This window comes from Papio anubis, chromosome 4, assembly GCF_008728515.1.
Source record: "Papio anubis isolate 15944 chromosome 4, Panubis1.0, whole genome shotgun sequence".
In the NCBI taxonomy this organism is placed as follows: domain Eukaryota; kingdom Metazoa; phylum Chordata; class Mammalia; order Primates; family Cercopithecidae; genus Papio; species Papio anubis.
Genome location: NC_044979.1, coordinates 180,140,583 through 180,167,088, shown reverse-complemented (window position 1 = coordinate 180,167,088; position 26,506 = coordinate 180,140,583). Strand labels below are relative to the sequence as shown.

Here is a 26,506-nt window from a genome sequence, read left to right as displayed (position 1 = left end):
TTAAAGAGGTGATTAAGGTTAACTGAGGTGATAAGGGTGGGGCCCTAATCCCAGAGGACTGGTGTCCTTGTAAAAGGAGGAAGATACACCAGAGATCTCTCCCTCTCTGCACACATAGTGGAAAGGCCATTGTGAGAACATGCCAAGTTGGCGGCATACAAGCTGGGAGGAGAGGCTTCACGACACCAACCCTGATGGCTCACTGATTTTGGGCTTCCAGTCTCTAAAACTGTCTGGAGGCTGGGAAATAACTATCCATGATTTAAGCTGCCCAGTCTGTATTTTTTTTTTTTTTTTTTGAGATGGAGTTTCACTCTTGTTGCCCAGGCTGGAGTGCAATGGTGTGATCTCAGTTCACCACAACCTCCACCTCCCAAGTTCAAGTGATTCTCCTGCCTCAGCCTCCCAAGTAGCTGGGATTACAGGCATGCGCCACCACGCCCGGCTGATTTTGTAATTTTAGTAGAGATGGGGTTTCCCCACGTTGTTCAGGCTGGTCTCGAACTCCCAACCTCAGGTGATCTGCCTGACTCAGCCTCTCAAAGTGCTGGGATTACAGGACTGAGCCACCGCATCTGGCCCCAAGTCTGTATTTTTTTAATGGAAGTCTAGGCTAATACAGGATACTAATCACTAAGTGCCTCAAAGGAAAAAAACACTTCCCTTTTTTTTGAGGTGGGGGAAGGTCTTTGCCCCTCACAGAAAGGCTTGTTTTGGTAGCTGATAGCCTTAAACAGATTTAAAAAATATTTCATACTGATTTTTGGGCTATTTTTGTTGGGTTTGTCTGAGGCAACCAGTCCTCCCTAACTGTAAGCAGAAATGTCTCTGAACGCCTCAGGGATTTCTCCTCACATACCACGCATCTGTTTCTGTCTTATTTCACTCAGTCATTTGATACTCAGGGGCCCTTTCCATTTATGGAGTCAAATATTTCTTTAGTTCAGATAAATTTCTTATTTTTATTTTTTCTTTGAGATAGGGTCTTGCCCTGTCACCCAGGCTGGAGTGCAGTGGTACTACCTTGGCTCACTGCAGCTTCTGCCTCCTGAGTTCAAGCTGATTCTCCAGCCTCAGCCTCCCAAGGAGCTGGAATTATAGGCACGCACAACCACACCGGCTAATTTTTGTATTTTTAGTAGAGAGGGTTTTCACCATGTTGACCAGGATGGTCTCGAACTCCTGACCTTGTGATCTGCCAGCCTCAGCCTCCCAAAGTCCTGGGATTACAGGCCTGAGCCACCGAGCCCAGCCCCGACCTTTCCTCTCTTAACTTCTCCGTCATGGGAGAGTCCTGTGACTTTGTCTCGCAGTTCTTTGCGTCCTCAGCCAGGACCCCTCTCCTAGTCAGCATGTGGGTCAAGTTTTCATGTCAGCAATGCTGTTACTCATTTGCCAGTTCCCTGCCTTCTCATGAGTCTTCTTGTTGGGACCATTGCCAGGTGTGGTGACCCTCCAAAGGGGCTCTGGTTCCTCTGGTAGGCCCTGGTTTTTCTTGAGCTCTGGTTCCTCCATCCATTGGATCCTCTTTGGCTGTGTCCTTCAGAAACCTCTTGGCACTCGGTCCACCAGCGGTGTCCTTTGTGTCCCCACAGCTGCAACGGAGCCTTTTTGCATCTTTGCTGTCACATGAAGGATTCGGGGCAGGTCAGAGTGTGGGAGACAGATACAGCATGAATTGAATTGAGACCACCATTGTCTTATAGCCTGGCTTTGTAAAACCTAATGTCATCTGAGCATCTTTTTCCGTTACCCATGACTGTAGTCATGCATCACTTCGTGATACAGCACCTGGCTTAATTTCTAGTGGTAACACATTTGGGTTCTGTGTCTCATGATTTCTAAGCTGCGTGTTTCTCACTTCTACAACACTGAAGCGGGCTGCCCTCATCCACAGCCTGCAGTTAGTGTGCCTGTGCAACCAACGGTCCTGCTGTTTTATGATTAACGGTGTCTTGGAGTTGATAACTCTCTGAACCCTGCCTGCCCTAGGGCACTTCCCCGCCAGCAATCTGAGGGCTCTGAGGGCTCTGAGGCCCCGCGTCCCCGGGGAAGGGGCTGGTTGTGGAGCCCCCTCCCAGGACAGTCTGAGCTGGCCACCCACCTCCACATCTTCTGCTGAGGCCCCAGGTTCCCGAAGGAAGGGACCACACCATATGACCTGCCTGGAACCCAGGCTGACTCTCTGACCCTCTCCCTGAGAGACTTCAGCAGCCTTCCCGCTCCTAAGTGGGGGGCTCTAGCCAAGAAAGTGAATTTTTGAGTCGAAGACGGTTTGTGAAGTTATGGTCCATGAAGACTTGTCTCCATGGCTTTGCGACGTTGCTCAGTTGGCTGGGCCTTACCCAGGCAGGAGAGAAACGGCTCAGACCCTTAGGTTCAAATCCAAGCCCTGCCATTTCCCAGCTGAGCCTGTTAGGTGCGGCCTCCCCCACCTTCTGCCGGGCTCACCTTCAGGTGAGACCCCCGCCACGCCCCGGCTGGCACCACCCTGGCACTCCTGAGGGACGCAGGGGTGTCCGCCCTCATGTCTGTTCCATCCGAGGCCCTGGGATCACAGACAGGGAGGCCGAGGCTGGCCGGGCATCCCAGGAATGGCGCCCGCAAATCTCAGGAGGCCGTCCGGCCGGCCCAGCGCTCCAGCGCGTTTCCCGCGTCCACGCGGTCCCCGTTCCGCCGGCACTGGCGGCGTCCAGCCTGGGTTTGCCCACGCTCGGCGACGGGCTGCCTGGCCCAGCTCGACGCCGCTCACCAGCGCTGACCTGGGGGTGGTGTCACCTCCCAGTGCCTCAGTTTCTTCACAGGAAAAACGGGTCTTCTTGAGGACGGGTGTGGAGGGCCCGGGGCAGCCCCGTAGGAGCGCTGGCCGAAGGAGCCCGGCCTGCGGCTGACAGGAACCCTCGGCTGCAGGGAAGCGCGTGGCGCCCCCAACCGTCTAGGTGCTGGCCCGATTCGCGCGACCTCCGCGGACGGGACCCCGCGGGCCACCTCCTCCGCTCTGTCCGCGGCTCCCGAGAGGGAACATCACCCCCAGAGGCTTCCCTCCTCCGCCCCAGGTCCCCGCGCCCCCGGCCTCACTTCCTGGCGCCCCAGGAACGCGGCCCCCAGGAAAGGACTCGGGGCCCTGGCCCGGGCCCGGGCGGGGAGGCGGCAGGGGTCCCCAGGGCCCGGAGTCCCCGTACGCGCTCCTAGCCCGCCCACCACAGCGCCCCAGGGCGTCCGCACCCGCCAGGGTCGCGCGGGACCCGCCCCGTGACGCATCTCCAACCGCCCGGAGCCGCGGCCCGGCCAGCGCGCGCCCGACGCCCCGGGGAGCGCGCCTCGTGCACGCGCGCAGCCACGTGACCCCGTGCCGGCCAACGGGTGCGCCGGGATTTGGGGGATAAAGCGCGGCCCCGCGCACAGTTGCGGCGGGAGAGCGGCGGGGCCGAGAGCGTGACTCGCCTGCTCCGCGCTGTTTCCCCCGCGCCGCCTGCCCGCGCCGCCCGCGCAGCCATGTCCGAGGAGAAGCCCAAGGTAAGCGCGGCGCCCCCGCCCGCACGCGCGGCCATCGCGGGCGTCCCGGGCGCCTCCGCCGCCGCGCGCCACTCTCGCGGCCATAGAAGACCGTGGCTTCCACTGGGACCCGCGCCCAGGCCTGCGGCGCCGCCCGCGCTCCCGCCCCTCCCCCGCTCCCGTCCGGCCGCGCCGCTCCCCTCCCCCGCCCGGCGGCTCTCGGCGGCGCGCCCCGCCTCCAGCCCGGCTCCGCCCCCAGTCCGACTCCACCCCCAGTCCGACTCCGCCCCGTGCCCCTACTCCGCCTCTCTTTGCCCCCTATAGCGCCCCGCCCCCCCGCCCCCTGTAGCGCCCTGCCCCTAAGTGGGTCCGCCCAAGATGGGCCCCTCCCCGAAGCGCGCTGTGCCGCGAGCTCCGTCCCCGCCGGGCCTGGCCACGCCCCAGCTCCACGCCCATCTCCTCCCTAGCTGGGAAGGCGCGCGCCTAGCGCCTCCCAGACCGCCGGGTGACGGGCCCTGCGCTGCTCCTGCCGAGCGCAGCGCCCTCGGATCCCGCCCCGGCAGTGTCCCCGAGGCGTCTTTGCGTGATCCTCTCCTGAGTCATTGCTGGGCGGGGTCGCCTTCTCCCCCGGCATCGCCCTGGGTGCGGGGTCCTGTGTCAAGTGCACGGAGTCGGCTCAGGAATAAGCGTCTGGGGTTACCCCCGAGGGGCGCGCTCTGAGGGGCCTAGCCCCTGTGAGCAGCGCTGCCGTCCTTCCAGGGCGCCCATCGCGCCCCCGGTGTTCACCCACTTCTCCACACCGCGTCCTGGCCGTCGCGTCCCCCAGTGTGCGCCCACCCCTCTCCTTCCTGTCTCCCCGGTCGTGCCCCCAGTGTGCACCCACCGCCTCTCCATCGCGTCCCCCGGTGTGCGCCTACCCCTCCCCATCGCGTCTCCCGGTATGTGCCTACCCCTCCCCATCGCGTACCCCGTTGTGCGCCCACCCCCCCATCACACCGCCCATGGTGTGTGCCCACTCATCCCCATCATGCCCCAAGGTGTGCGCCCTCGCCTCCCCATAAGTCTCCCGGTGTGCATCCACCCCTTCCCATCATGCCCCCCGGTGTGCGCCCACTCCTCCCCATCGCGTCCTTGGTGTGCGCCCACCCCTCCCTATTGCGTCGCCCTCCCCATCACACCCCCAGTGTGTGCCCACCCCTCCCCGTCGCGTCCCCCGGTGTGCGCCCACCCCTCCCCATCACACCCCCTATGGTGTGTGCCCACCTCTCCCCATCACGCCCCTTATGGTGTGTGCCCACCTCTCCCCATTGCGCCTCCGTTGCCATGCGCACCCACCCCTCCTTATCCAGCCTTGGATGTGCTTTAGTTTCCCCCATTGCCACACTGGGGTGTGCATCCTTCCAGTCTCAGTCCTGGGGTATGCACCCTTCATTCAGGTGCACTGGCCACTCCTTCTTGGGAGGGTTCTTAGTCGCGGTCTCCAGTGTTCATAAAAAGAGAACCTTTCGGAAGCCCTTGGTGTGCACTCTTGGCCTCTGTGTTACATCCTAGTGGAAGATGACTAGAGCTGAAGGCTCTGTAAGGATGCTGTCTCTGATACTGGCCTGGTCCTGGAGGTGACCACCCTCCCTTTACAGATGAGGGTGGAGGCTCAGTGCCAGACACTGGCGGAAACTGGGATGGAACCGTCCGGAACCATGGTTGCGGCCTCTGGAAGTCTGCACTCTGCTTGCTGTGGTCAGACTCCAAGGAAACCTCCCCTATCCAGATGGCATTTGGAGTGACCTTTGCTTTTTACATTTTGACTCCAGTGAAGTCAAAGTTCTCCCACTCAGGGGTTGTTTGAATATTTAAATACTTGTTAAAACTAGGCCAAATATAAATGTCCTTTCTTTATGTTTTCGTAGGTGGCTTCTTCTTAATGAAGAGTACATGTAATAAAATATGTATGATACTCATTTTCTCAGCAGTGTTTACACTTAGCTCTGCCATGTGGTCAACCTCAGGCTCCAATTCCGTTGAAAACACTTGTTGAATTCCAGAATGATTGAGTGGCTGCCACCTCACAGGCCCTGCTCCTGGTGGGTCCCCTCTGAGCCCATGTGGGAGCAGCTCTACCCTCTGGGGCTCTGAGGAAGGGGAAGAAGTGGACTCTGGGGCCCAGTGGTGCTGGAAAGAAGAGCTTTTGGGTCAGGCAGGAGAATGTTCTGACTTCCCTGGATAGCTGAGGCAGAGGATTGACTAGCAAACTGAGGCCCATGTTTTTAGGGCTTCATTTTTTTTTTTTTTTTTGAGACGGAGTCTCGCTGTGTCGCCCAGGCTGGAGTGCAGTGGCCGGATCTCAGCTCATTGCAAGCTCCGCCTCCCGGGTTTTTACGCCATTCTCCTGCCTCAGCCTCCCGAGTAGCTGGGACTACAGGCGCCCACCACCTCGCCTGGCTAGTTTTTTGTATTTTTTAGTAGAGACGGGGTTTCACTGTGTTAGCCAGGATGGTCTCGAACTCCTGACCTCGTGATCCGCCCGTCTCGGCCTCCCAAAGTGCTGGGATTACAGGCTTGAGCCACCACGCCCGGCCAGGGCTTCATTTTTTAACTCACGAGTTCACTTGCTTATTAGGAATTTACCAGGGGTCTGGGACAGACCGACATTGCTGGTGTCTGTCTGTTTGGAGCAGAGGCACTGTGGCCGGCCCTGCCCTGCCCCAGCCTCTCCCGGGGCTGCAGCCATTACCCTGTGGGGACACGTGTGGGCCCTGCATCTGTGCCTTTGAACACACTCATATCTTCCTTCCCTAAAGAAGCCAGTGCATCCTCATGCTTGGGGAAGTGAAGGGGGCTCATGCAGGGGTCCCCACTTCCATCCCGCCTGGAACTGTTTGCATGCTCTTCCTTCCTAGGCCAGTTTTCCCTGCGCTGGAGGCCACATTTGGGATGGGGGGATGGGGGTGTGCCAGCTCACCACTCAGGCTGCTGCCAAGCCACCGGCGTCCCGGGAGTGGGCAAGGGTGTCTGACCCAAGACTGGAGTTGGGGAGTGAGTGCCGGCCCAGGACACGCACCTTCAGGTTCGCAGCTGGAGCCCCTCACTGCCAGGGCCCCTTGCCGGCCACTCTAGCTCCCTTGACAGAGCACCATACCTCCCCAGGGTCTCTAGGAACCAAGCATGGGGGCAGTCCCCGGGTTCACCCTCAGGCGAGCCTTCTACATCCCACTCCCTGTATTTAGGCATCGCTGGGACAGTTGTCCCTCTCCCAGCCAGGGAAGGTAAGGAGAAGTGGAGAGAAAAGGCATGTAACATACAGTGCTCCCTGCAGGCAGCAGCTCAGCATGGGGGGAAAGGGTACCAGGATGCTCCAGACTTGACTTTCAGAGTGAGCCGGAGGGCCCTGCCTCATTGCTTCACTCACAAATGACTTTATCCCAGCAGTGCAGGCCGGCCACAACTCCAAATGCATTTTCAGGCAATAAGACACCCCAGTTGTGCCATTGTTGAGTAGCTTCAGGCATGGCATGAATTAAAAAATAAGAAGTCCCACCTACTGCCGCTCAGATGGGACAGTTTGAAACTAGAAAGTACTCGGAAGTGGCTTCCCTCACATTTGCTGATGTCAGGGCAGCGAGAAGGAGGCTGGCTGCCTGCTGTGGGAAGTGGCCGTCCTCAGTTGGATTCCAGAAGTCACCACTTGAATGTCCCACAGGGTTTCTCTGAGTCACAAATGTTTTCTTCTGATTTTGGTTTCTTTCACTAATGCTATATAGCTGTGTGAGTTTTGGATATGTGTTTTTACTGATTTCATAAGAATTTTTTTAAAAAAGAGATGGGGTCTTTCTATGTTGCCCAGGCTGATCTCAAACTCCTGGGCTCAAGCCATCCTTCCATGTCAGCTTCCCAAAGTGCTGGGATAACAGGTGTGAGCCACCGTGCCCAGCCTACAAGAATAACTTTAAAATAAAGATGGATTTTCTCTGAGTTTTCCCTAGACTTACTAAACAGGGTTTTTTCTTTGAATTAACAATGTCAGAGGACCGTAGACTTGCATTGTTTTACACATGGATGCTTAACAAGTGGAAGTTAAAAATAAATTCTGTGTAAAAATAAAACCATCACGAGTGACTCTGAATTGCTGGAGAATTTTAAGAATTAGGTTGATTTTAATGACTTTAGAAAGCCAACAATTACCTAAAGACTTGCCCTTTCAAGTCGTGGTAATTTTGAGATACAGTTTTGAGGCCAGTCTCCGGTGTCTTCTGCAGGAGGGCGTGAAGACAGAGAACGACCACATCAACCTGAAGGTGGCCGGGCAGGACGGCTCCGTGGTGCAATTCAAGATCAAGAGGCACACGCCACTGAGCAAGCTGATGAAGGCCTACTGCGAGAGGCAGGTGCGGCGCCTCGCTCCCCCACGGGGCTTCCCCGTGTGCGCGCTGGTCCTGTGTGCGCCAGGCATCCCCAGAGCACGAGTGTCAGGGCTGGACCCAGATGTAGCCACTCGAGGTGCCCTCTTCATGGATGGGCAGGCGGGGGCTTGTGCTGTAAACCTGACCTAGGCTGGGCTTGCTTACTGTGTCCCCCATGGCCTTTTATGAGGTGGAGGGACCTAGAGGCTCAGAGAAATGTGGTGGGTTTTTCTTCCTGATAAGGCGGCTGCCCAGGGTGCTGTGTTCTCCATGGGGTACTAACATCTGTGAAGTCTGTGACGCTGAAGGCTCCGGGGGGCCCTGCTCAGATCTGGCCATTTTGGGGCTGCAGGTGGCGTGTGCCCCATGCTGCTGTCACCCCGTCCTCACGTATGAGCTGGCGTGGCCCTGCAGAAACACTGCCCTCATCTGCAGTGTGGTTTTCCATTTTGTTAGGAAGGGCAAGAAAGCTCGTGATTCATTCCCCTGCTTCCTCAGTTTCAGGATAGTGAGCTGCCTCACTGGCAGTGCCCAGCTGGGTGGATGCCTTCCGGCTGCTGTGTGTGACTTGATGTGTGTGTGTGTGTCTGTTGTTCTTGGTAATGCTGTGGAGGACTCACCCTGGGCCAGGGGGTCCCTCTCTAGGCCACTGCTATGGGCTTTGCCCGCCAGCTGCTGTCTGGCGTGTCGGGGGCCCGGCCCTGCAGCCAGGTGCCCTTCCCCAGGGAGCCCTGCTTGCCTGAGTGGGACCTAGAGGCTGCTTTTCTTCAGCTGCTCTGAAAATACAGCAACTCGTTGCCCTTTTACTCTTTTGCCTGTGGATTTTCAGTTAGATTTCCTCCTCTTTCCCTCCCACTTTGGATACCCTGCTCATAGGGGCAGTCACTGGTGACCACCTTGCACTCTTTATTGACAAGCAGACCCTCTGACTTCCTTTCTTCGTGTTTGCTGATGGCAGATCTTATTTTCACCTGCGAAAGGTGAGACTGAGCTTCCAGACACGCAGGCTCCGGTCTTCCCAGCAGAGTGAGTGGCCTGGCGCCATGCAGGCCCCATGATCCAGCCTCTGCCTGGTGCTGGACCCCGGCCCTTGTCGGAGTTTGTGCTGCCTGGGCTGGTGGCCACATTCTCCTCTGCACTGCGGGATGGCAGGCGTGTGGGGCCGTGTACATGTGGTGGGGGCTCTGCCCTTCCCCCTGCTCTTCTGGGGCTCCCCTCCTGCCCCACCTGCACTGTTGCTTGTGAGGCTGGCTGCTCAGCCGTGGTCCAGGGCCTCCTGTTCAAATCCTAGAGGTTCTCTCTTGGTGTTTCCTGGATTAGTCCTCCTCCCTTTTGTGTTTTGTGGTGGAGCACATCCTCCAGGGTCTTCTCAGAACAGGCACAGAAAGGTAGTGTCTTTGAGACACTGCATGGCCGAATGTGACTTTTGCTTTTATAAACCTTCACACTTCAGTATGTGGCTGCACGCAGTATTCTTGGTTGAAACTCTTTTTTTTTTTTCTTTCAGAGATCTGAAAAGTTTACCAGGCATGGTAGTTTATGCCTGTAATCCCAGCACTTTGGGAGGCTGATGTGGGAGGATCATCTGAGGTCAGGAGTTCAAGACCAGCCTGGGCAACACAGGGAGACCCTGTCTCTACGAAACATTGAAAAAATTAGCCAGGTGTGGTGGTGCAAGCCTGTAGTCCCAGCTACTCAGGAGGCTGAGGTGGGAGGATTGTTTGAGCCCAGGAGGTGGAGGCTGCAGGGAGCTGAGGTCATATCACTGCTGCAGCCTGGGTGACAGAGCAAGACCCTGTCTCAAAGGAAAAAAAAAAAAGTGAGAAGTTCAGTGGATTCTGATTCTCTGTGCTTTGTTTGTAACTTGGTTTTTCTCTGGAAGTATCTGGGACCATATTCTTGCATTCCAGTGTTCCCTTATGTGCCTCAGAGTTGGGTGATTTTATCACTCATGCTGCTGGGTACTTTATGGATCTGGACATTTATTTTTATTCAAGAAATATGCCGTATGTTAGTTCTTTGATAATTTGTGTCCTTCTCCACACTCTGGTCCCTCTTTTTGGAGTTCCTGTTCCTCCTGCTGCTAATTGTCCTAGTTTACATTTGATAATTTTTCTCCCATTTTGCTTTGGGCTTTATTGTTGCTGTTGGTCTCCTTTCTTGGAGGTCATTTCAACTTTATCTTTCCACTTTCTGTGGACATTCTCATCTCTGTCATGATTTTTAATTTCCAAAAGTTCTTTTCTATTTCTGTTGAGTGTTCTTTTTTTCTCAGTAGCAGTTTGTTTATTTTTTTTGAGACAGGGTCTCACTCTGTCCCCCAAGCTGCAGCACAGTGGTGTGATCATGGTTCACTGCAGCCTTGACCCCTGGGGCTCAAGTGATCCACCCACCTCAGCCTCCCGAGTAGGTGGGACTACAGGTACACGCCACCACACCTGGCTAATTTTTTTATTTTGTGTTGATGGGGTCTCCCTGTGTGGTCCAGGTTGGTCTCGAATTCCTGGGCTCAAGCAATCCTCCTGCTTGTGTCTCCCAAAGTGTGGGATTACAGGTGTGAGCCACCATACCCATCCTCAGTAGCAATTGATTGTTTTCTGAAGGTAGTATTATTTTTTACTTCCCATAGAACTTGAATTGTGAGTGTAGGTGTGTGTGGTGTGTATGTCCATATCTTTGTGCATGTGTGTGTATGTGTGGGGGTGTGTGCATGTGTGGGCCTGTGTTGGGAGCGTTCTCCTGCCTCCTTCCTGTCCGTTCTCCTCTGTGCTCCTCCCCTCCTCTCCTCTCCGGGCTGCTGCACAGTGAGCCTTACCCTGACTGCTGTCATGCAGGCTGACTTCTCTGCAAGCATGGAGCGCTGAGAAGCTGGTGAGAAGCCATGTACATGGATGGCTGTGCTGCCAGGGCTGTGTATCTCTGGGGTGACCTGTCTGGATTGCAGGTTCTGGAGGCACCCAGATGCTAAGTTGGAGAGTTGAGTCCTCCAGTCTCCGGCCAGCCTCCTGGGGGCACATCTGGAGGGGAGAGGGGACTTGGTGCGCAGCGCTGGGGGCACGCGCTTCCATGGGCCTGTTTTCGTCCTACGCCTGGAGCCCTGCACCCACCTCTTCAGAAAGCAGACCTCCTGTGTGCTGCCATGGGAGGCACAGGGTTGTGGGGGTCCTGCTGAAGTCTGCATGTGAACTTCCAGGCAGCTGTTCAGAATAGGCTGCCTGCCACACAGGCTGGGGTGTGCCCAGTCCCTCCTTCCCAGGATCCTAATCCAGTGTCCATCAGACCACCAGTGTCCACGCCTCAGTAGCCTCTGGCGCAGCCCAGCATTGACATCTCTGCCCATCCCTGCCGCCATTTTTTGTCCTTGCTGTTTGTGCCTTTCTCATGTACATCATTTCAGTGGGGTTTCAGGAGGGAGCAGAGATGCACGTTTTAACGCCGTCTGTCCTGTTTCAGTTGAATCAGAACTGCTTGTTGAGGAAATGTTTCTGCCCCGACCACGTTTCTCCATTCCCTCAGGACACAGAAAGGCTGCGTGCTCTCTTTCCGGCTGCCCTCCACAAGGCCAAAGTCATGGTGGTGACTGCTCCCTGGCCTCACGCAGCCTTCTTATCTGTCCCTCATTGGCACACAACCTGTTCCTTGCTGAGAACTTTGTAAAGGGGGAAGGTGGTGGTGCCAGCATTGTAGAATTTCTGTTTTTTTTGTTTTTTTTGTTTTTTTTTTTTGAGACGGAGTCTTGCTCTGCCGCCCAGGCTGGAGTACAGTGGCCGGATCTCAGCTCACTGCAAGCTCCGCCTCCCGGGTTCACTCCATTCTCCTGCCTCAGCCTCCCGAGTAGCTGGGACTACAGGCGCCTGCCACCTCGCCCGGCTAGTTTTTTGTATTTTTAGTAGAGACGGGGTTTCACCGTGTTAGCCAGGATGGTCTCGATCTCCTGACCTCGTGATCCGCCCATCTCGGCCTCCCAAAGTGCTGGGATTACAGGCTTGAGCCACCGCGCCCGGCCAGCATTGTAGAATTTCTACTCGGCTTCTGGAAGGAAATGGGAGGGATGACCCAGGACAGGTCAGGGCACCAGGACAGAGAAGATTCAGTGTTTGAATTGACCATTCCACATAGCCACTGCACTGAGAAACTTTGATTGAAAAGCTAGCCGCTGGAAGATTAGTATTCACCCGGTGGCTCACTTGCCCTCCCCTGGCACGTCACCAATGCTAGTCCAGCTTTTTTCCTGCTGAGGGATGCATCCTCTCTTCAGAGACCTCCTGGCTGACAGCTCTCTGAGCCAGCATCACTGTGACAGGTTACCCTTCCTCACCTGGGTTTCGTATGTAAAGAAAGTGGATTTTAGAGGCAGATGAGTTTGGATGTTAGTCTAGGACATCTCTTGTTTTCTCGTGTTTGAATGTTGTGTCTGCTTTCCTTCTGCCATGGACAACTTAGCTATCTGCTTTGAAACTGAACTGACACTGAGTTGGCTTTAAGAAGTTCCCAGTATATAGTGGTGTAACAAAACTCGGGTTGAAAATGAGCTGTTTTAGCCCATCAGAGAGAAGATGGTAGAAAAGTGGGTTCTGAAAGCAGTGGTGTCAGGCACTGCTTGAAAGAGATTGTAGGCCCACTGGTGAGTTTTTAATACTGAACTGGATCATAAATCTGCATATCAGAATGCTGATACTTGGATTAAAATATTTGATTTTTGAATTAAGCTGTATCTGGACATGTTTAATGGCGACTGCTTTTCCTTTTCAGGGTTTGTCAATGAGACAGATTAGATTCAGGTTTGACGGGCAGCCAATTAATGAAACCGACACTCCAGCACAGGTATGGAGCTGGCTTTGCGTGGTTCCAGGGCGACTTCCGATTTGCGTTGGGTAACTGCCATTTGGGATATGCTTATTTGAGAATCGTAGATGGGAGCTCATACAGAAAGCCTTTCTTTTTTTCCTTAATGATATTGATTATTAGATTATTTATTTTTCAAATTTTAGATTTAAATTTTCAAATGAGAAAACTGCTTTGCAGACATCATTCTTGCTGTTTGGAGATGGAGTGAGTGCTGGGCCCGTCCTCACTGTAAGGGAAGCGGGGGTGTGAGGACCACTCAGTGGCCCCTTCCTGCCCATCCTCTGGACACTTGCAGTTGTAGCCCGTGTGCAGCTCAGGGGCCGACTGGATTCTTGTGCCTTTTAAGTAACTTGCACAAGTGACGTGGGGGCAGAATGTGCCATCACACCTGATCATCCGTCTGCACAGGTTGTTTCTCTCACGTACCTGTCACATGCCGAAATGAATGAGATTTCATATATCACGTCGCAGGGCATCATATTGTCGTGGAAAGAGCTTTGGACTTGGAAACAGATTTTTTTTTTTTTTTTTGAGATGGAGTCTCGCTCTGTCGCCCAGGCTGGAGTACAGTGGCGCGAACTCAGCTCACTGCAGGCTCCGCCTCCCGGGTTCCCGCCATTCTCCTGCCTCAGCCTCCGGAGTAGCTGGGACTACAGGCGCCTGCCACCGCGCCCGGCTAATTTTTTTGTACTTTTAATAGAGACGGGGTTTTACCATGTTAGCCAGGATGGTCTTGATCTCCTGATCTCGCCCACCTCAGCCTCCCAAAGTGCTCGGATTACAGGCGTGAGCCACTGCACCTGCCCAAAACAGACTTTTTAAAAAAAACTTGGTTCAAATTGCAGCTCTTATCATTTGTCAGCTGATGGCCCTGTGACCAAGAGTCACTTCATCCTGTGGAGGCTCAGTTTTGTCTGTCTGTAAATGGAGCTTTTTCTCCCTTTCAAAGTTGTGAGAATCCACTGGAATGTTTTATGTGGAAATACTTTTGCAAAACATTTAGTATTTTAAACATTTAATATTCAGTATTTATTAAATATTGAAAACATCTTTGCAATAAGTATCCATTTCTAGCTACTTTACGAAATCTACACACCGCTAAAAAGTGGCAGCTCTGGGAGTGTTCACCAGGGAGAGGCTGCTGAGAGCAGCTGAGCGGGGAGGGCCTTGTGGAGTCTCCAGGACTTGACTGGGAGTCTGGGGGCAGGCTGTGGACAGGTGGACCAAGAGGCAGAGGGAGCCCTGCCTGGGGGCTCTCCCTCCGGCCCGTAGTGTCGGTGGCAGGGTGAGGGTGGCCGACAGCCCTGATGGGACTTCTTTCCATTTGGGAACATGACTGCTTCCAGCCTCGCTGAGTCTCTGTAGGAACTGGCAGAAGCTTCCCCTTGCTCAGAGGATGGAAGATGATCAGGGTGGGTGTTTTGCGCCCACTGTGTCGGGAGGAGAGAAGTGAGCGGGGGTGTTTCACCACCTTGCCTGGGCTTTGAACGGGGAGGGGCGGGAGAAGCCAGCCGTGGACCCTCACTTGATGGGCCCTTCTGTGAGCTGGGGCCTTTGGCTTTCATGGCATGGTCCCTTGCACTTGGTATAAAGCGCATGGCTCCTGCGGGTCCTAGGACTCAGTGCTGCTAATCAGATGTTCTTAAGTAGACTCTGATTTTGTGTAATTTTTCACTAAGAATTTTATACATTTCAGTTTATCTTCTAGACTCAGTTTTTCTCTCAGTTAACATTTTAGCTGTGAATCTGCTTTTGTGAGTTTTGTTAGGGGAAGCTTGCTGAACCGTAAGGGCTGTGGTGAGCACATAGCAATGCCTCTTCCATGCGTGCTGAGCTGCAGTGAGGGGACGGACAGGAGCCAAGGTGGGATCAGGTGATGTCGCTAGTGTCAGGGAACACTCATGCCAGGGAGGATCTTCCCGCTCTCTGATGAAAACTAACAAGCTCCCCTCTCTCTCGGTGTGCCTGCTGTGACAACCCTGACAGCTGGAGATGGAGGACGAGGACACCATCGGCCCGATGTTCAGCAGCAGACAGGAGGAGTCAGGAGAAAAAGGCAGCCTGGCAGGGCATGGTTTCTAGAGCCCGTCCCCAGCCGGGCAAATCCCGTCCTTGCATTGCTGTTGAATGGTGAGCCACGTGACCATGCGACCACAAAGGCGTCTCTGGAGCTTCGGGGACATTCACCACAATGATTTTCCCTCTCTGATGTACTTCAAGAGTGCAGCTCGAAACTATATCTGCAGGGGATGAATCTATGAAAACTTAAATTGGAGGCCAATCAAATTGTTATCATTCCAGGTAAAATGAGTTGCAAAGTGTTTGGGTTTTGTGTATTCATTTTGTGTTTTCCCACCTAAAAACATTTTTTAGAATTATATAAGCCTGAATGTTGCAGCACCCCAATCCTGGCCAGGGGACCCTGGCTCCTGAGTTGCTGCCTCTCCCCGCTCCTCCAGTCCTTTTACAGAGAATTGGGTATTTCCATGAGTAGAGTCACGGCTCTGGACAGAGTAATAGAGAACTAAGGTGGAGTAGGGAGGATAGACTATCACTTGCTGTATAAACATTGGTTAAGTACTAAATGTGCAAATGTATGCTTTGTCAGTATATGGAAAGAGTTGAAGGAAAATGCTGAATGCTTTGCTTTAAGTTTAAAAATAGCTGGGTCCTTTAGTGAGTTTGACCCACGTGCTCTCTGGCCCTCCAAGCATGTCCTGGGGTCTGAGGCCCAGGACCCACCCCTGCCATCCCTCCACACTCCTGCTCAGTGTTCTGAGGTGGCCGGTACACAGGCAAGGACTGGCTGGCAAAGGTAGCTTTTCTCTTCCTCTTAATGTGAAGGGTCCCACATTTCTCATTTTGGTAATGGTGTTGTAGCTCAGATTTCTTCCAGTATTTCAGCTGATGGCTATGAAAGTAAGATTAAGTATTGCTGGATTTGCGAGATTCTCGTTGTAGGTGTAAAGGCTACTTCAAAGTGTAAGAAGTCCCTAAAATAGACCCATGGAATGGTGGCTTCATGTTCTTCTTGTAGGTTTGTGCGTGCTGCTTTCAAATGTATTGAATTTATGCATTGTTAGTCTGGTGATTTCAGTTCTGTAGGAAATATTTTGGGATCTATACCAATTAAACATTTTCATAGTTCCTACTTGCCTACTGTCGTTCCTGGGGGCTCCATTGCTGCTTGGTGGCCCATTCTCTGCCTTTTATAATCACACAGACCACCACCATCATCTTACTTTGGCGAAATCTTGCTGGAAATGTTTCTCATTTCCTGTTTGCTATGAACAAGATTGGGATGTTTATTCGGCTCTGTTGTGTTTTATTCACCAATTTGGCACGTTATTTTGGTATCATCACCTACTGTAAACAGTAAATATAGTTTGGTATTCTGTCTCTTGGCTTCTACTAAACACTGCATTTGAAGGTTGGGGTACCGGTACAGTTCAGTGTTTGAATTGATGATTCCGCGTGGCCACTGCACGGAGAAACTTTGATTGAAAAGCTAGCGGCTGGAAGGTTAGCATTCACCTAGCGGCTCATTTCCCCTCCCCTGGCACATCAACAATGCTAGTCCAGCCTTTTTCCTGCTGAGGGATGTATCCTCTCCTCAGAGACCTCCTGGCTGACAGCTGTCTGAGCCAGCATCACTGTGACAGATTACCCTTCCTCTCCTGGGTTTCGTATGTAAAGAAAGGGTGGATTTTAGAGGCAGATGAGCTTGGGTGTTAGTCTAGGACATCTCTCGTTTTCTGGTGTTTGCATGTAAGTCGGCTTTCCTTCTGCCATGGACAACTTACCTATCTGCTTTGAAATGGAACTGACATTGATTTGGCTTTAAGAATTTCCCAGTATGCAATGGTGTAACAAAACCCAGGTTGAAAATGAGCTGTTTTAGCCCATCAGTTGAGTGAACCCAAGGTGAAGGAAGATGGGCATCTGTGGAGATGGAATACGTGATTCATTTGCACCAGGAAGAGTGCACGGATTAAGGCACAATACAGAGACGGGGACATCCGCCAGATTCCCTAGGCAGCCTGAGGCGAAGGGGCTGCCAAAATCCACGAGGAAAGGGATGTGTCTCAGGCAACATAGGTTAGATGAGAATAATGGCCAAGAGCATATGTGGATGTATTAGGACAGTGCTGCTTGAACTTCCATCCACAACACCTCACAGCAGAAGAACCAGCAGGATGTTTTAAAAAATTTTTAGAGATGGGGGTCTCACTATATTGCTGTATTAGTGCATCGTCACATTACTATGAAGAACTGCCTGAGACTGCGGTAATTTATAAAAAGAGGTTTAATTGACTCATAGTTCTGTAGGCTGTACAGGAAGCGTGGCTAGGGAGGCCTCAGGAAACTCATGGCAGAAGAGGAAGGAGGCACGTCTTACATGGTTGGAGCAGGAGGGAGAGCAGGGGGAGATGCCACACACTTTTAAACAAGCAGATCTTGTGAGAACTCACCGTGACAACAGCAAGGGGAAAATCTGCCCCCATGACCCAATCACCTCCTGCCAGGCCCCTCCTCCAACACTGGGGATTACAATTCAACCGTAAGGTTTGGGCATGGACACAAATCCAAACTATAAATCAGTTGCCCAAGCTGATCTCAGACTCCTGGCCTCAAGTGATCCTCCTGCCTCAGCCTCTCAAGTAGTTGGGATTACAGGTGTGAGCCACGGCGCCCAGCAAAGGCATGTTCTTGAGGTTGTCTTTTCTCTGAGATTTATGCGAATTGTGCATTTGGAAAAATAGATTTGTTGGGATTACTATTTTCAAGAACATTAATTATGAGAAACTGAATCTTTGGGTTAAATTGATGCTCCTGCAGGACAGAGGCCATATTTATCCTGGTGTCTATGCCTGGGGTTCCAACTGGAACTTCTCCAGTTTTTGCACGGAAAGGAACCCCCACTCCCAGGAAACTTGTCATCTTAGCCATGCTGCAGGAGTGCCCAGCTGGAAATGCGTGATGTTCACGGGAAAGCCCCACCGTGTGACATGGGTTAAGCTTTTTATATTTCAGAACTTCAGTTGCTAAAGATAGAAGGCATTAATTTTATTCTGTACAGTTGGCCTCTCCAGGGTGTGCTGCCATGCAGTATTACACACTAGCTGCTCAGAACCCCTGGGACTCCAGTGCCACTTACATCAAGTGAGTTGAGAGTTGCACGAGTTAGCCGATTAAAATACAGGATGCCCAGCTAAACTTGAATTTCACACAAGGAACTGAATGATGACCATGAAAAGAAATGTTGCAGAGAGCCTGGTTCTCTGAAGATAAGGTGGTGTAACAGCCCCGTTGAGGGGAGAGACTGCCATCTTATTTCAGCAACTCATATTTTGGACTTTTGTCACTTGAAGCCGAAGCTAATCCTGATAGAAGCCGTAAACCACATTTCTGAAAAATAGTAATTGGAGAACATACAGTGTTCTACAGTAAGATGTCTGGAAAAGATTGATAAAATTATGAAAATATCCAGCATATGATGTTATAGTGAGCATCACGGCATTGACAGTAATGCTTTATTGCCCATATTTCCCATAACTGGAAAAGGGGAGCTGCTTTCCTTTAGTAGCACTGGACAGAAACGCCTTGGGGTGTGGGGTGCTGTCTGATTACAGAGAGAGCAGCTCTTGAATGGGGGAGGAAACACCTCCATTGTGACTTTTTGCACATTGCATTTGCACAAATTACTCTCTGAAACAGTCTCAAAGAACAATGTCATTTTTATAAAGCACTGTGGTCATTTGAAAAGATAGAGGTAGACTGAAATTCTGAATTTTAGGGAATTTTCCTACAATATGCATACTTGTGAAGTTTGCATTGTTAAATTTCATTTGATTTGACAAATCCGTATTAAGAGTATATGGTGTCCAGGTACAGAGGCTGCCCCAGAAACAAGACAGAAGTAGGCAGAGAACCTTGGCTCTCATGGAACACGGTTTTGGTTAGAAGCAACAGATAAGGGTAATAAATTTATAGCATGCTAGTAAGTTCTATAGTACGGTGTGTTGGGTAGGAGTTGCAGAGAAAAAGGTATGCGGTGAAGGGAGGGTGGTGATGGTCTAGGCCACACTGAAGAGGCAACATTTGAGCAAAGACTGAAAGAGAGTGGGAAGAGTCGTGGACCAGAGCCGCCAGAAGAAAGTGTTTCCGGGGTGGGAAAAGTCAGGGATTCTGAACGAAGCCAGGGCAGCTGGAGTGGAGTGAGAGGGATGTCGGGAGGGTCTGGGAGGACGGCGGGGTGGCCCAAGGCAGTGCTTTACTGAGTGAAATGGGCGGAGCAGCGTGTGAATGTGATCAGACTTCTTTTACAGGGATCATCTGCAATGCTGGAAGGGAAAAGACAAATGAAGAGGTTATTGCAACGAACAGCCAGGCAAGAGATGCAAACGTTTTTTGCAAAGGTGTGTGTGTATATACATCCTTGCACTGGACAGCCACGAAGCACTCACTGTGAAGTAAGGATGTGGGTTCAAATCGCTCACCTATTCACTGCGGATCAATCGGGAAAGCACTCCCACTCAGTACAGCCATTACGGGAAAAGGGCTAGCTCCTTACAGGATCCTCAACTGTGGAGAGGCCGGGAGCCCACGCGGGGCGCTGGGGATTCTCTCAGCACCCCAGGGGCTCGGGCAGGGACCCGAGCCGCGCCCTTCCTCCCGGGGGTGCCCTGGGGTCGAGGCTGCCCAGCGGAGCTGGCGGCTCTCTCCCTCGGAGTAGAAGGTGCTGGACCCGAACTCCAGTGGAGCCGCACAACACGTGGAGAAAAAGCGCCAGGACAGCCAACCTTCCCACCTTTTCAAACCTGAAACCCGGCCGGCCGGGGGCGGTTGGAACGTTCAGTGCGGACCCGCACCTCAGGCGCCTTGTTCCCAGCCCCCGACCGTCCCGCGACCTCCCATCTCGTCTCCGCCCTCCCTCCCCAACCTCCATCCTCCCGGCTACAAACCCCGTCCTCCCGCCCTTCGGCAGCGCGCGGCTGGCACGGAACAGGCAGCGCACACACTAGAACAGGCGCCACCGTTCAGGAAGTCTCTACAAGACCAGGACCCTGAGGCCCCTGTAAGTGCCGGGACCGGAACCAACCACGCAGAGCGACTAACGACCGGGCAAGAGCCGAGAGAACCCGCTCCCGCCAGTTAACTCCCACCACCCGGACAGCGCGCCGCGGCGATTGCGCACGCGCGCTACGCACCACGCCCCGGAAGAGTTCCTGGGCCCGTGACGGTGACCCGGAAGCAGCCCCCGGTGTCGGGGCAGGAGGGACGCGCGCGGCTGAGGTGAGGTCGCTCAGCGCAGCTGTTGCGGGGCCATGGCGGGGACGGCGCTGAAGAGACTGATGGCCGAGTACAAACGTGAGTTCGGGGATCTGGGCGGTCAGCAGCGTCCCGCGTTCCTGCTCCCGGGCCCGCGTCGTCCGGTGGGGCTGGGGCAGGGAGCCTGGCGGGGGAGCCGGGCGCGGGGCCTCCATCGTGAACCCCGCTGTGGGTCCCGCGGAGCGCCGCTCTCTGCGCCCGCTGCCCGCCCTCACGCGTGAAGTGAGGAGAAGCCTTCCCAGCGTCGGTAAAGGCAGCGCCGGCGCCGTGTTAGTTGAGAGCACACACAGTTGAGTCTTTGCGGGCTTTTTTTTTCTCTTTTCTAGTAATTCTTTTCTTGGCAGCCTTGAGAACGTGCAGTGAGAGCTTGAGGAAGAAGGCCTGAATTGCTGCTGAGGAACTGGGGGGAAAAGTGTATGCGTTAAAAGGGGAAAGACTCGTTGGTGGAGCTTTGGTGAAAGGTCAGATTTTGGCTTTCCCTCCAGTGAAGGAAAAGGGCTTTTGAACAGTGCCACCTGTCACTCCTCCTAGGTAGTGTTGAGAAAACCTCATGAGTGCTTTCCTTCCCGGTACATTAGATATTTCTAATGTCTGAGGAGAGCGAAGGGAGAAATGAGAACCTAGGAGCACTCGGCATTCCATCGTTTTACACCGAATTCCCGCTGGGAAGAACTGCTGCGAGAAGTCTTGGAATGCCATTGTGTTGAAAGCGCCAGAAACCTGACTCGCCGGCGGAGACAAGGTAGTAGCCGGCTAAGAGCAGGGCCCGAGTTCAGACCCGGCCTCTCAGCTCCTTAGCTCTTTGACCTTGTTCCTCTCTCGCAGTCTCTGCAGTTTCTTTATCTTAAAAGGTTAAAGTTGATACTGCCGGTGAAGTGCTTAGCAAAATACCTGATGTGTAAACTCTTAATAAAGTTAGCCGCTGCTTTTGTAATTAGATTGAGGGTAATTTTGGAAGAAAGTGAAAAATAGGCTGAACTAATGAATGTGATAAAACAGAAATAAGTGGTGAATATACATGTAGCTTGATTTCGTATAGCTATATTGGTGACACTGCACAGTGAGAGTTGATGTTTGGCTTAAGCAGACCAAAACATTGCAAATACAGGTTCACTCAGGTATGGTCATTCATCCCTTGGTATCTGGAGGGGATTGGTTCCAGGCCCACCTGCAGATACGGATGCTCAAGTCTCTACTATAAAGTGGTGTGGTATTTGCATTTAATGTATGCATAGCCTCTCATAACTTTTAAATCATCTCAAGGTTTACTTATAGTACCTAATGCAGTGTAAGTGCTGCGCAAATAGTTATACTGATTTTTTTTACTTTTATTTTTAAATCGTTATTTTTTTCAAGTATTTTGTATTCCTAGTTGGTCGAATCCATGAATGTGCAGGAGCAGATACGCGGCCTGCTGTAAAAGTTCAAATAACGCTCGCCACCTAGTGTCTGCTAAAGCAGAACGTAGAGGCACACTTACTTTCCCGTGCGCTTTGCTTTATTGAGTTTCACTTCGCAGATATTGCATGTTTTACAAGTTTACAAGTTTTTTACAAGCAACCCTGCATGGGAGCAAGTCTGTTGGCACCATTTTTGCTCACTTCGTGTCTCTGTGTCACATTTTAATCTATTACGGTGATCTATGATCAGTAATCTTTGATGTTACTGTTGTAATTATTTTGGGGCATCACGAACCATGCCCATAAAAGGTGGTCGTCCTAATAAATGTTGTGTGTGCTTCACTGACTGGCTGTTTCCCCATCTCTCTCCCGGCCTCTCTCTTCCCTGAGACAAAACAATATTGAATAGGCCAGTAATAACCGTACAGTGGGCTGAAGTGTTCAAGTGAAGAGTTGCACTCCACCCACTTCAAATCAAAAACTAGAAATGATTAAGTTTAGTGAGAAAAGAATGTTGAAAGTCAAGACAGGCTGAAAGCTGGGTCTCTTGCACCAGTTAGCCAAGTTGTGAATGCAAAGGAAAAGTTCTTGAAGGAAGTTAAAAGTGTTGCTCTGTTGAACACAATGAATAATAAAGTGAAAAAGCCTTACTGCTTATATGAAGAAAGTTTTAGTGGTTTGGATAGAAGATCAAACCACTCATAACATTCCCTTAAGCCAAAGTCTAATCCAGAGCAAGGCCCTAACTCTTCAGTTTTATGAAGGCTGAGAGCAGTGAGGAATCTGCAGAAGAAAAATTGGAAGCTAGTAGAGGTTGGTTCATGAGATTGAAGTAAATAACCTGTCTCCATAACATAAAAGCACAAGGTGAAGCAGCAAGTTCTCCAGAAGATCTAGCTAAGATCAAGATGAAAGTGACTCCTAAATTAAGCAATAGATTTACAAGGTACGTAAAATAGCCTTATGCAGTATTGGGAGGAGGAGATGCCATATACAACTTAAACAGCTAGAGAGAAGTCAGTGACTGGCTTCAAAGGACAGGCTGACTCTTGTTAGGGGCTAATGTCGGTCACTTTAAGTTGACTTTGAGTTGAAGCCAGTGCTCATTTATCATTCAGAAAATCTTAGGGCCCTTAAAAATTATGCTGAATATACTCTGAGCTCTAGAGATGGTACAACAGCCTGGATGACAGCACATCTAAGTACAACATGGTTTACTGAATATAAGCCCACTGTTGAGACCTACTGCTCAGGAAAAAAAAGATTATTTTCAAAATATTAATGCTGACAGTGCACCTGGTCACTCAAGAGCTCTGATGGAGATGTATAAGGAGATAAATGTTTTTATGCCTGCTAACACAACACCCATTCTGCAGCCCATGGATCCAGGAACAATTTTCACTTTTATTTAAGAGATACATTTCATAAGGCCATAGCTGCCATGAAAGGTGATTTCTTTGATGGATCTGGGCAAAGAAAATCAAAAGCCTTCTGGAAAGGATTTATTATCCTAGATGGCATTAAGAACATCTGTGATTCATGGGAGGTCACCGTATCAACAACAGGCGTTTGAAAAAGTTGATTTCAATGCTCATGGATGACTTTAAGGGGAGGAAGCAACTGCAGATATGGTGGAAAAAGCAAGGGAACTGCAGTTAGAGGTGGAGCATGAAGATGTCACTCAGTTGCTACAATCTCATGATCAAACTTGAACAGATGGGGAGTTGAGTCTTATAGATGAGCAAAGAAGTGATTCTTGAGATGGGATCTACTCCTGGTGAAAATGCTGTGAACATTGTTGAAATGACAACAAAAGATTGAGACTATTCCATAAACTTAGTTGATAAAGCAGCGGCAGGGTTTGAGGGTATTGACTCCAATATTGAGTGAAGTTCCACTCTGGGTAAAATGCTGTCAGACAACATCACAGACTACAGAGCAATCTTTGGTGAAAGAGTCAGTCCCTGTGCCAAACTTAATTGTCTTATTTTCAGAAACTACCACAGCCACTCCTGCCTTCAGCAACTACCACCCTGATCAGTCAGCAGCCATCAATATCCCGGCAAGACTGCACCGGCAAAAAGATTATGACCTGCTGAAGGCTCAAATGATTGTTAGCATTTTTTAGCAATAAAAATTAAGCATATTTTGGCAAATAATTTTTTTTTTTTTTTGAGACAGGGTCTTGCTCTGTCACCCAGGCTGGAGTGCAGTGGCACAACCACAGCTCATTGCAAGCCTTGACATCCTAGGCTCAAGCTATCCTCTCACTTAATCCTCCTGAGTAGCTGAGACTACAGGCACGTGCCACTACACCTGGCTGATTTTTCTGTCTTCATCTTGACCTCCATGTTGTCAGGGTTTGACGAAAGTGACTCCATTTTGATTCTGACAACGTTCATACTAGAACAGAGGATTGGATATGGGGAACTGTTACTTCTGTGTCCTCATGGGAAACCTGGCTGGTGGGTCAAATGCGTAAACACCTACCATTTCTTGGTGTCCTGGTTTGTGTTTGTGTCTCTGTTTTAGTTTTATTTTAGTCCTGTTTCTAGGGTGAGGCTAGACTGTGAGCAGCCATTTTCTCATTTTTATTGAGAAGAAAATCATTAAACCCCTGCATAGGAAATTAAGTTCAGGCTGCTGCTTCAGGCCAGTCTTTGCATTGTTGAACTTGTATTTTCTAAGGATATTTGCATTAGCAAAGATATGTTCTCCCTTTTACTGTCCTGACAAAAGCTTCATCTGTTATTTCAATTGTCAATTAGTTTGCAGTAATAAAACCTAAATAATGGTTAATTTCCAAAGGTTTGTCACAGAAGTGTATTGTGTGTTTTTACATGTTAACATGAAAGTTTGGACTATGTGTGGAAGGTAGAACTCTAAACATACCTCCCTAAGATTCACATGCCCTAGTTATTCAAGCACTTTCTAGTACTGTGGTGGAGGGCCTTTGGAGATGTAAGTAAGGTTACTAATCAGCTGATTTAAAGAGAGGGAGTTTATTCTGGATTACCCTGGAGGATCCAATAACATAAGGCTCAAAAGCAGGCAATGAAGGCAGGATGGGGGCGGTCAGAGAGATTCGACATATGACAGGATCTCTACCTTTTGTGGCTGGCTGTGAAGATGAAAGGAGCCATGAGCTGAGGAAGGTGGGCGGCCTCAAGAAGCTGAGAATGACCCCAGGACAACAGCCCTGTGGAACTGAATTCTGTCAGCAACCTCAATGAACTTGGAGTGGCAGCCCTGGTGAGACTCTGAGCAGAAACTAGCTGGCCCATGCTGTGTCCTGACTTCTGACACTTGGAAACTCTGAGATCATCAATGAGTATTGTTTTAAATCACTAAATTTGTGGTAGTTTGTGTTACAGCAGTGACAGAAGATGAATACAGTATGTTATTGAGGGGACTTTGTTTTTGCTGTATCTTAATAATGTGATAAAATTTAATGTTTATTTTTTGTGTATCATTTAGTGTTTATTTTTTGTGTATCTTAACATCTAGTTTGTCCTCATAACGTATTTTAAGGTAGCACATTCCAGTATAAAGGTGGACTTGACAGAATCAATCTCTACATAGAAGGGGTTTAGATAGATTTGGATAGATGTTCAGGCCCACTTTATTGTATTTGGGAATAGTCATAGAACTGCAGAAATTTAGAGGTGGTGGGACCTTGCCTATGATTCTGTTCAGGCCCCCTAATTTTACAGATTTTGTGGAATTGAGCAACAGACAAGATGATTTTGCCTAGGTTCACAAACAGGGGAAAAGGAGAGCCAGGAAAGAACTCAATTGTTCTAAACTGCTGTCTTGTCTTGATGTCCTGTTTTTATTCATCATCCAGCCTTTCCTAGGAGTGTCAGAGATAGACCTAGGTAGAAGTGGGCTGCCATACAAAGTGCTACCCATAGAGGGCTTAGCACAACAGAAATTTATTCTTTCATAGTTCTGGAGGCCAGACATCTGAAATAAAGGTGTTGATGGGGTCATTCCTCCTCTTGAGGGCTCGAGGGGAGAACCCTTACTTGCCTCTTCCAGCTAATGGTGGTTGGTGGTCTTCCTTGGCGTTTGTTGGTGTTCTCTTGCTTGAGGTAGTGTAATTCCATCCTCTGCCTCCATCTTCACATGGCCATCTTCTCCCTGTGTGCACTGGTGCCCGTATTCTCTCTTACAAGAACACAGGTAATTTGGTTTAGGGCCCACCTAATTGATATGACCTCATTTTAACTCAATTACATCTTTAAAGACCCAATCTGGTCCAAATAAGGTTACTGTCACAGAGCCTGGGTGTACCTGAATTTTCAGGGGACACTAACCCAGTACAGTATCTAATTCCTGTTAGATAAGATTTAATTCCTATTAGATAGGATTAGAACCCAAAACTTACGTGTATGAAACTGAGCTCTAAAACTGAGTTCCTGCGTTTTCCACTGTCATTGTTCATACAGCCTTCCCCCTCTGCACTTACAGCAACCTTGTTCTTCCAGTTGTTGGGCTAAAATCCTTAGAATTTCCTTAACACCTCACTTTCTTTTATAGCCATGTGTAATCTGGTATCCTTCCTTCAGACTTCATCCCAACCTTCGCTCACTGCTCCCTGCTGGTCCAAGCGCCTCTCACCTCTAGCCTAGATTCTTTCCTAGAATCCAGCTGGGTCCTCTACCTCCTGCTCTTGACACATTTTCTTCTGCCCTCAGTGTGGCAGAGAGTGATCACGCTGCCGTGCTCAGGACCCTTGTCACAGTAGAACCAGAGTCCTCACAGTGCCCTGTGCTCTCCCCTGGCTCCCTCTCCTCCAGCCCTCCTGGCCTAATTGCTGTCCCCTAACTCTCCGGGCTTGATATGCTCCTCTCCTGGGCTAGGTGCAGTGACACTTTCCTTCCTTGGCTGGTTTCATCACTTGTGCCCTCCCTGCTACAGGGAGGAGCCCTCCCTGAACCACCAGACCCAGTCTGTCCCTTCCTATTGCTGTCGTGTTTCCACATGATGTCCCCTTTTTAGTTTTTAAAAACTTTATTTTTGTAGAGACAG

General features: G+C 50.9%; 2 protein-coding genes across 3 annotated transcripts in view; both read left to right on the top strand.

Annotated features, from left to right (window-relative positions):
* Positions 1 to 3,332: 3,332 nt before the first annotated feature.
* Positions 3,333 to 15,742, top strand: SUMO3 (small ubiquitin like modifier 3). The gene is given in 7 exon segments (XM_031665881.1): positions 3,333 to 3,516; positions 7,749 to 7,877; positions 12,645 to 12,716; positions 14,727 to 14,756; positions 14,759 to 14,782; positions 15,452 to 15,527; positions 15,621 to 15,742. Coding segments are annotated over 7 exon segments (474 nt in total). The 5' UTR covers positions 3,333 to 3,495.
* A 4,056-nt stretch (positions 15,743 to 19,798) lies between these two features.
* The window catches only part of UBE2G2 (ubiquitin conjugating enzyme E2 G2), a 33,440-nt gene continuing 26,732 nt past the window's right edge, over positions 19,799 to 26,506 (top strand). Inside the window, exons 1-2 of one of the 2 annotated variants that reach the window (XM_009202124.4) lie at positions 20,014 to 20,111; positions 20,651 to 20,814. Coding sequence is in view for 1 of the 2 variants with exons in the window: in XM_003895382.5 (XP_003895431.1) it covers positions 20,069 to 20,111 (43 nt within the window). In the remaining variant the exon portion in view is untranslated. Of the gene's footprint in view, positions 20,112 to 20,650; positions 20,815 to 26,506 lie in introns of both variants that reach the window. The other variant, XM_003895382.5, reaches the window with a different exon arrangement.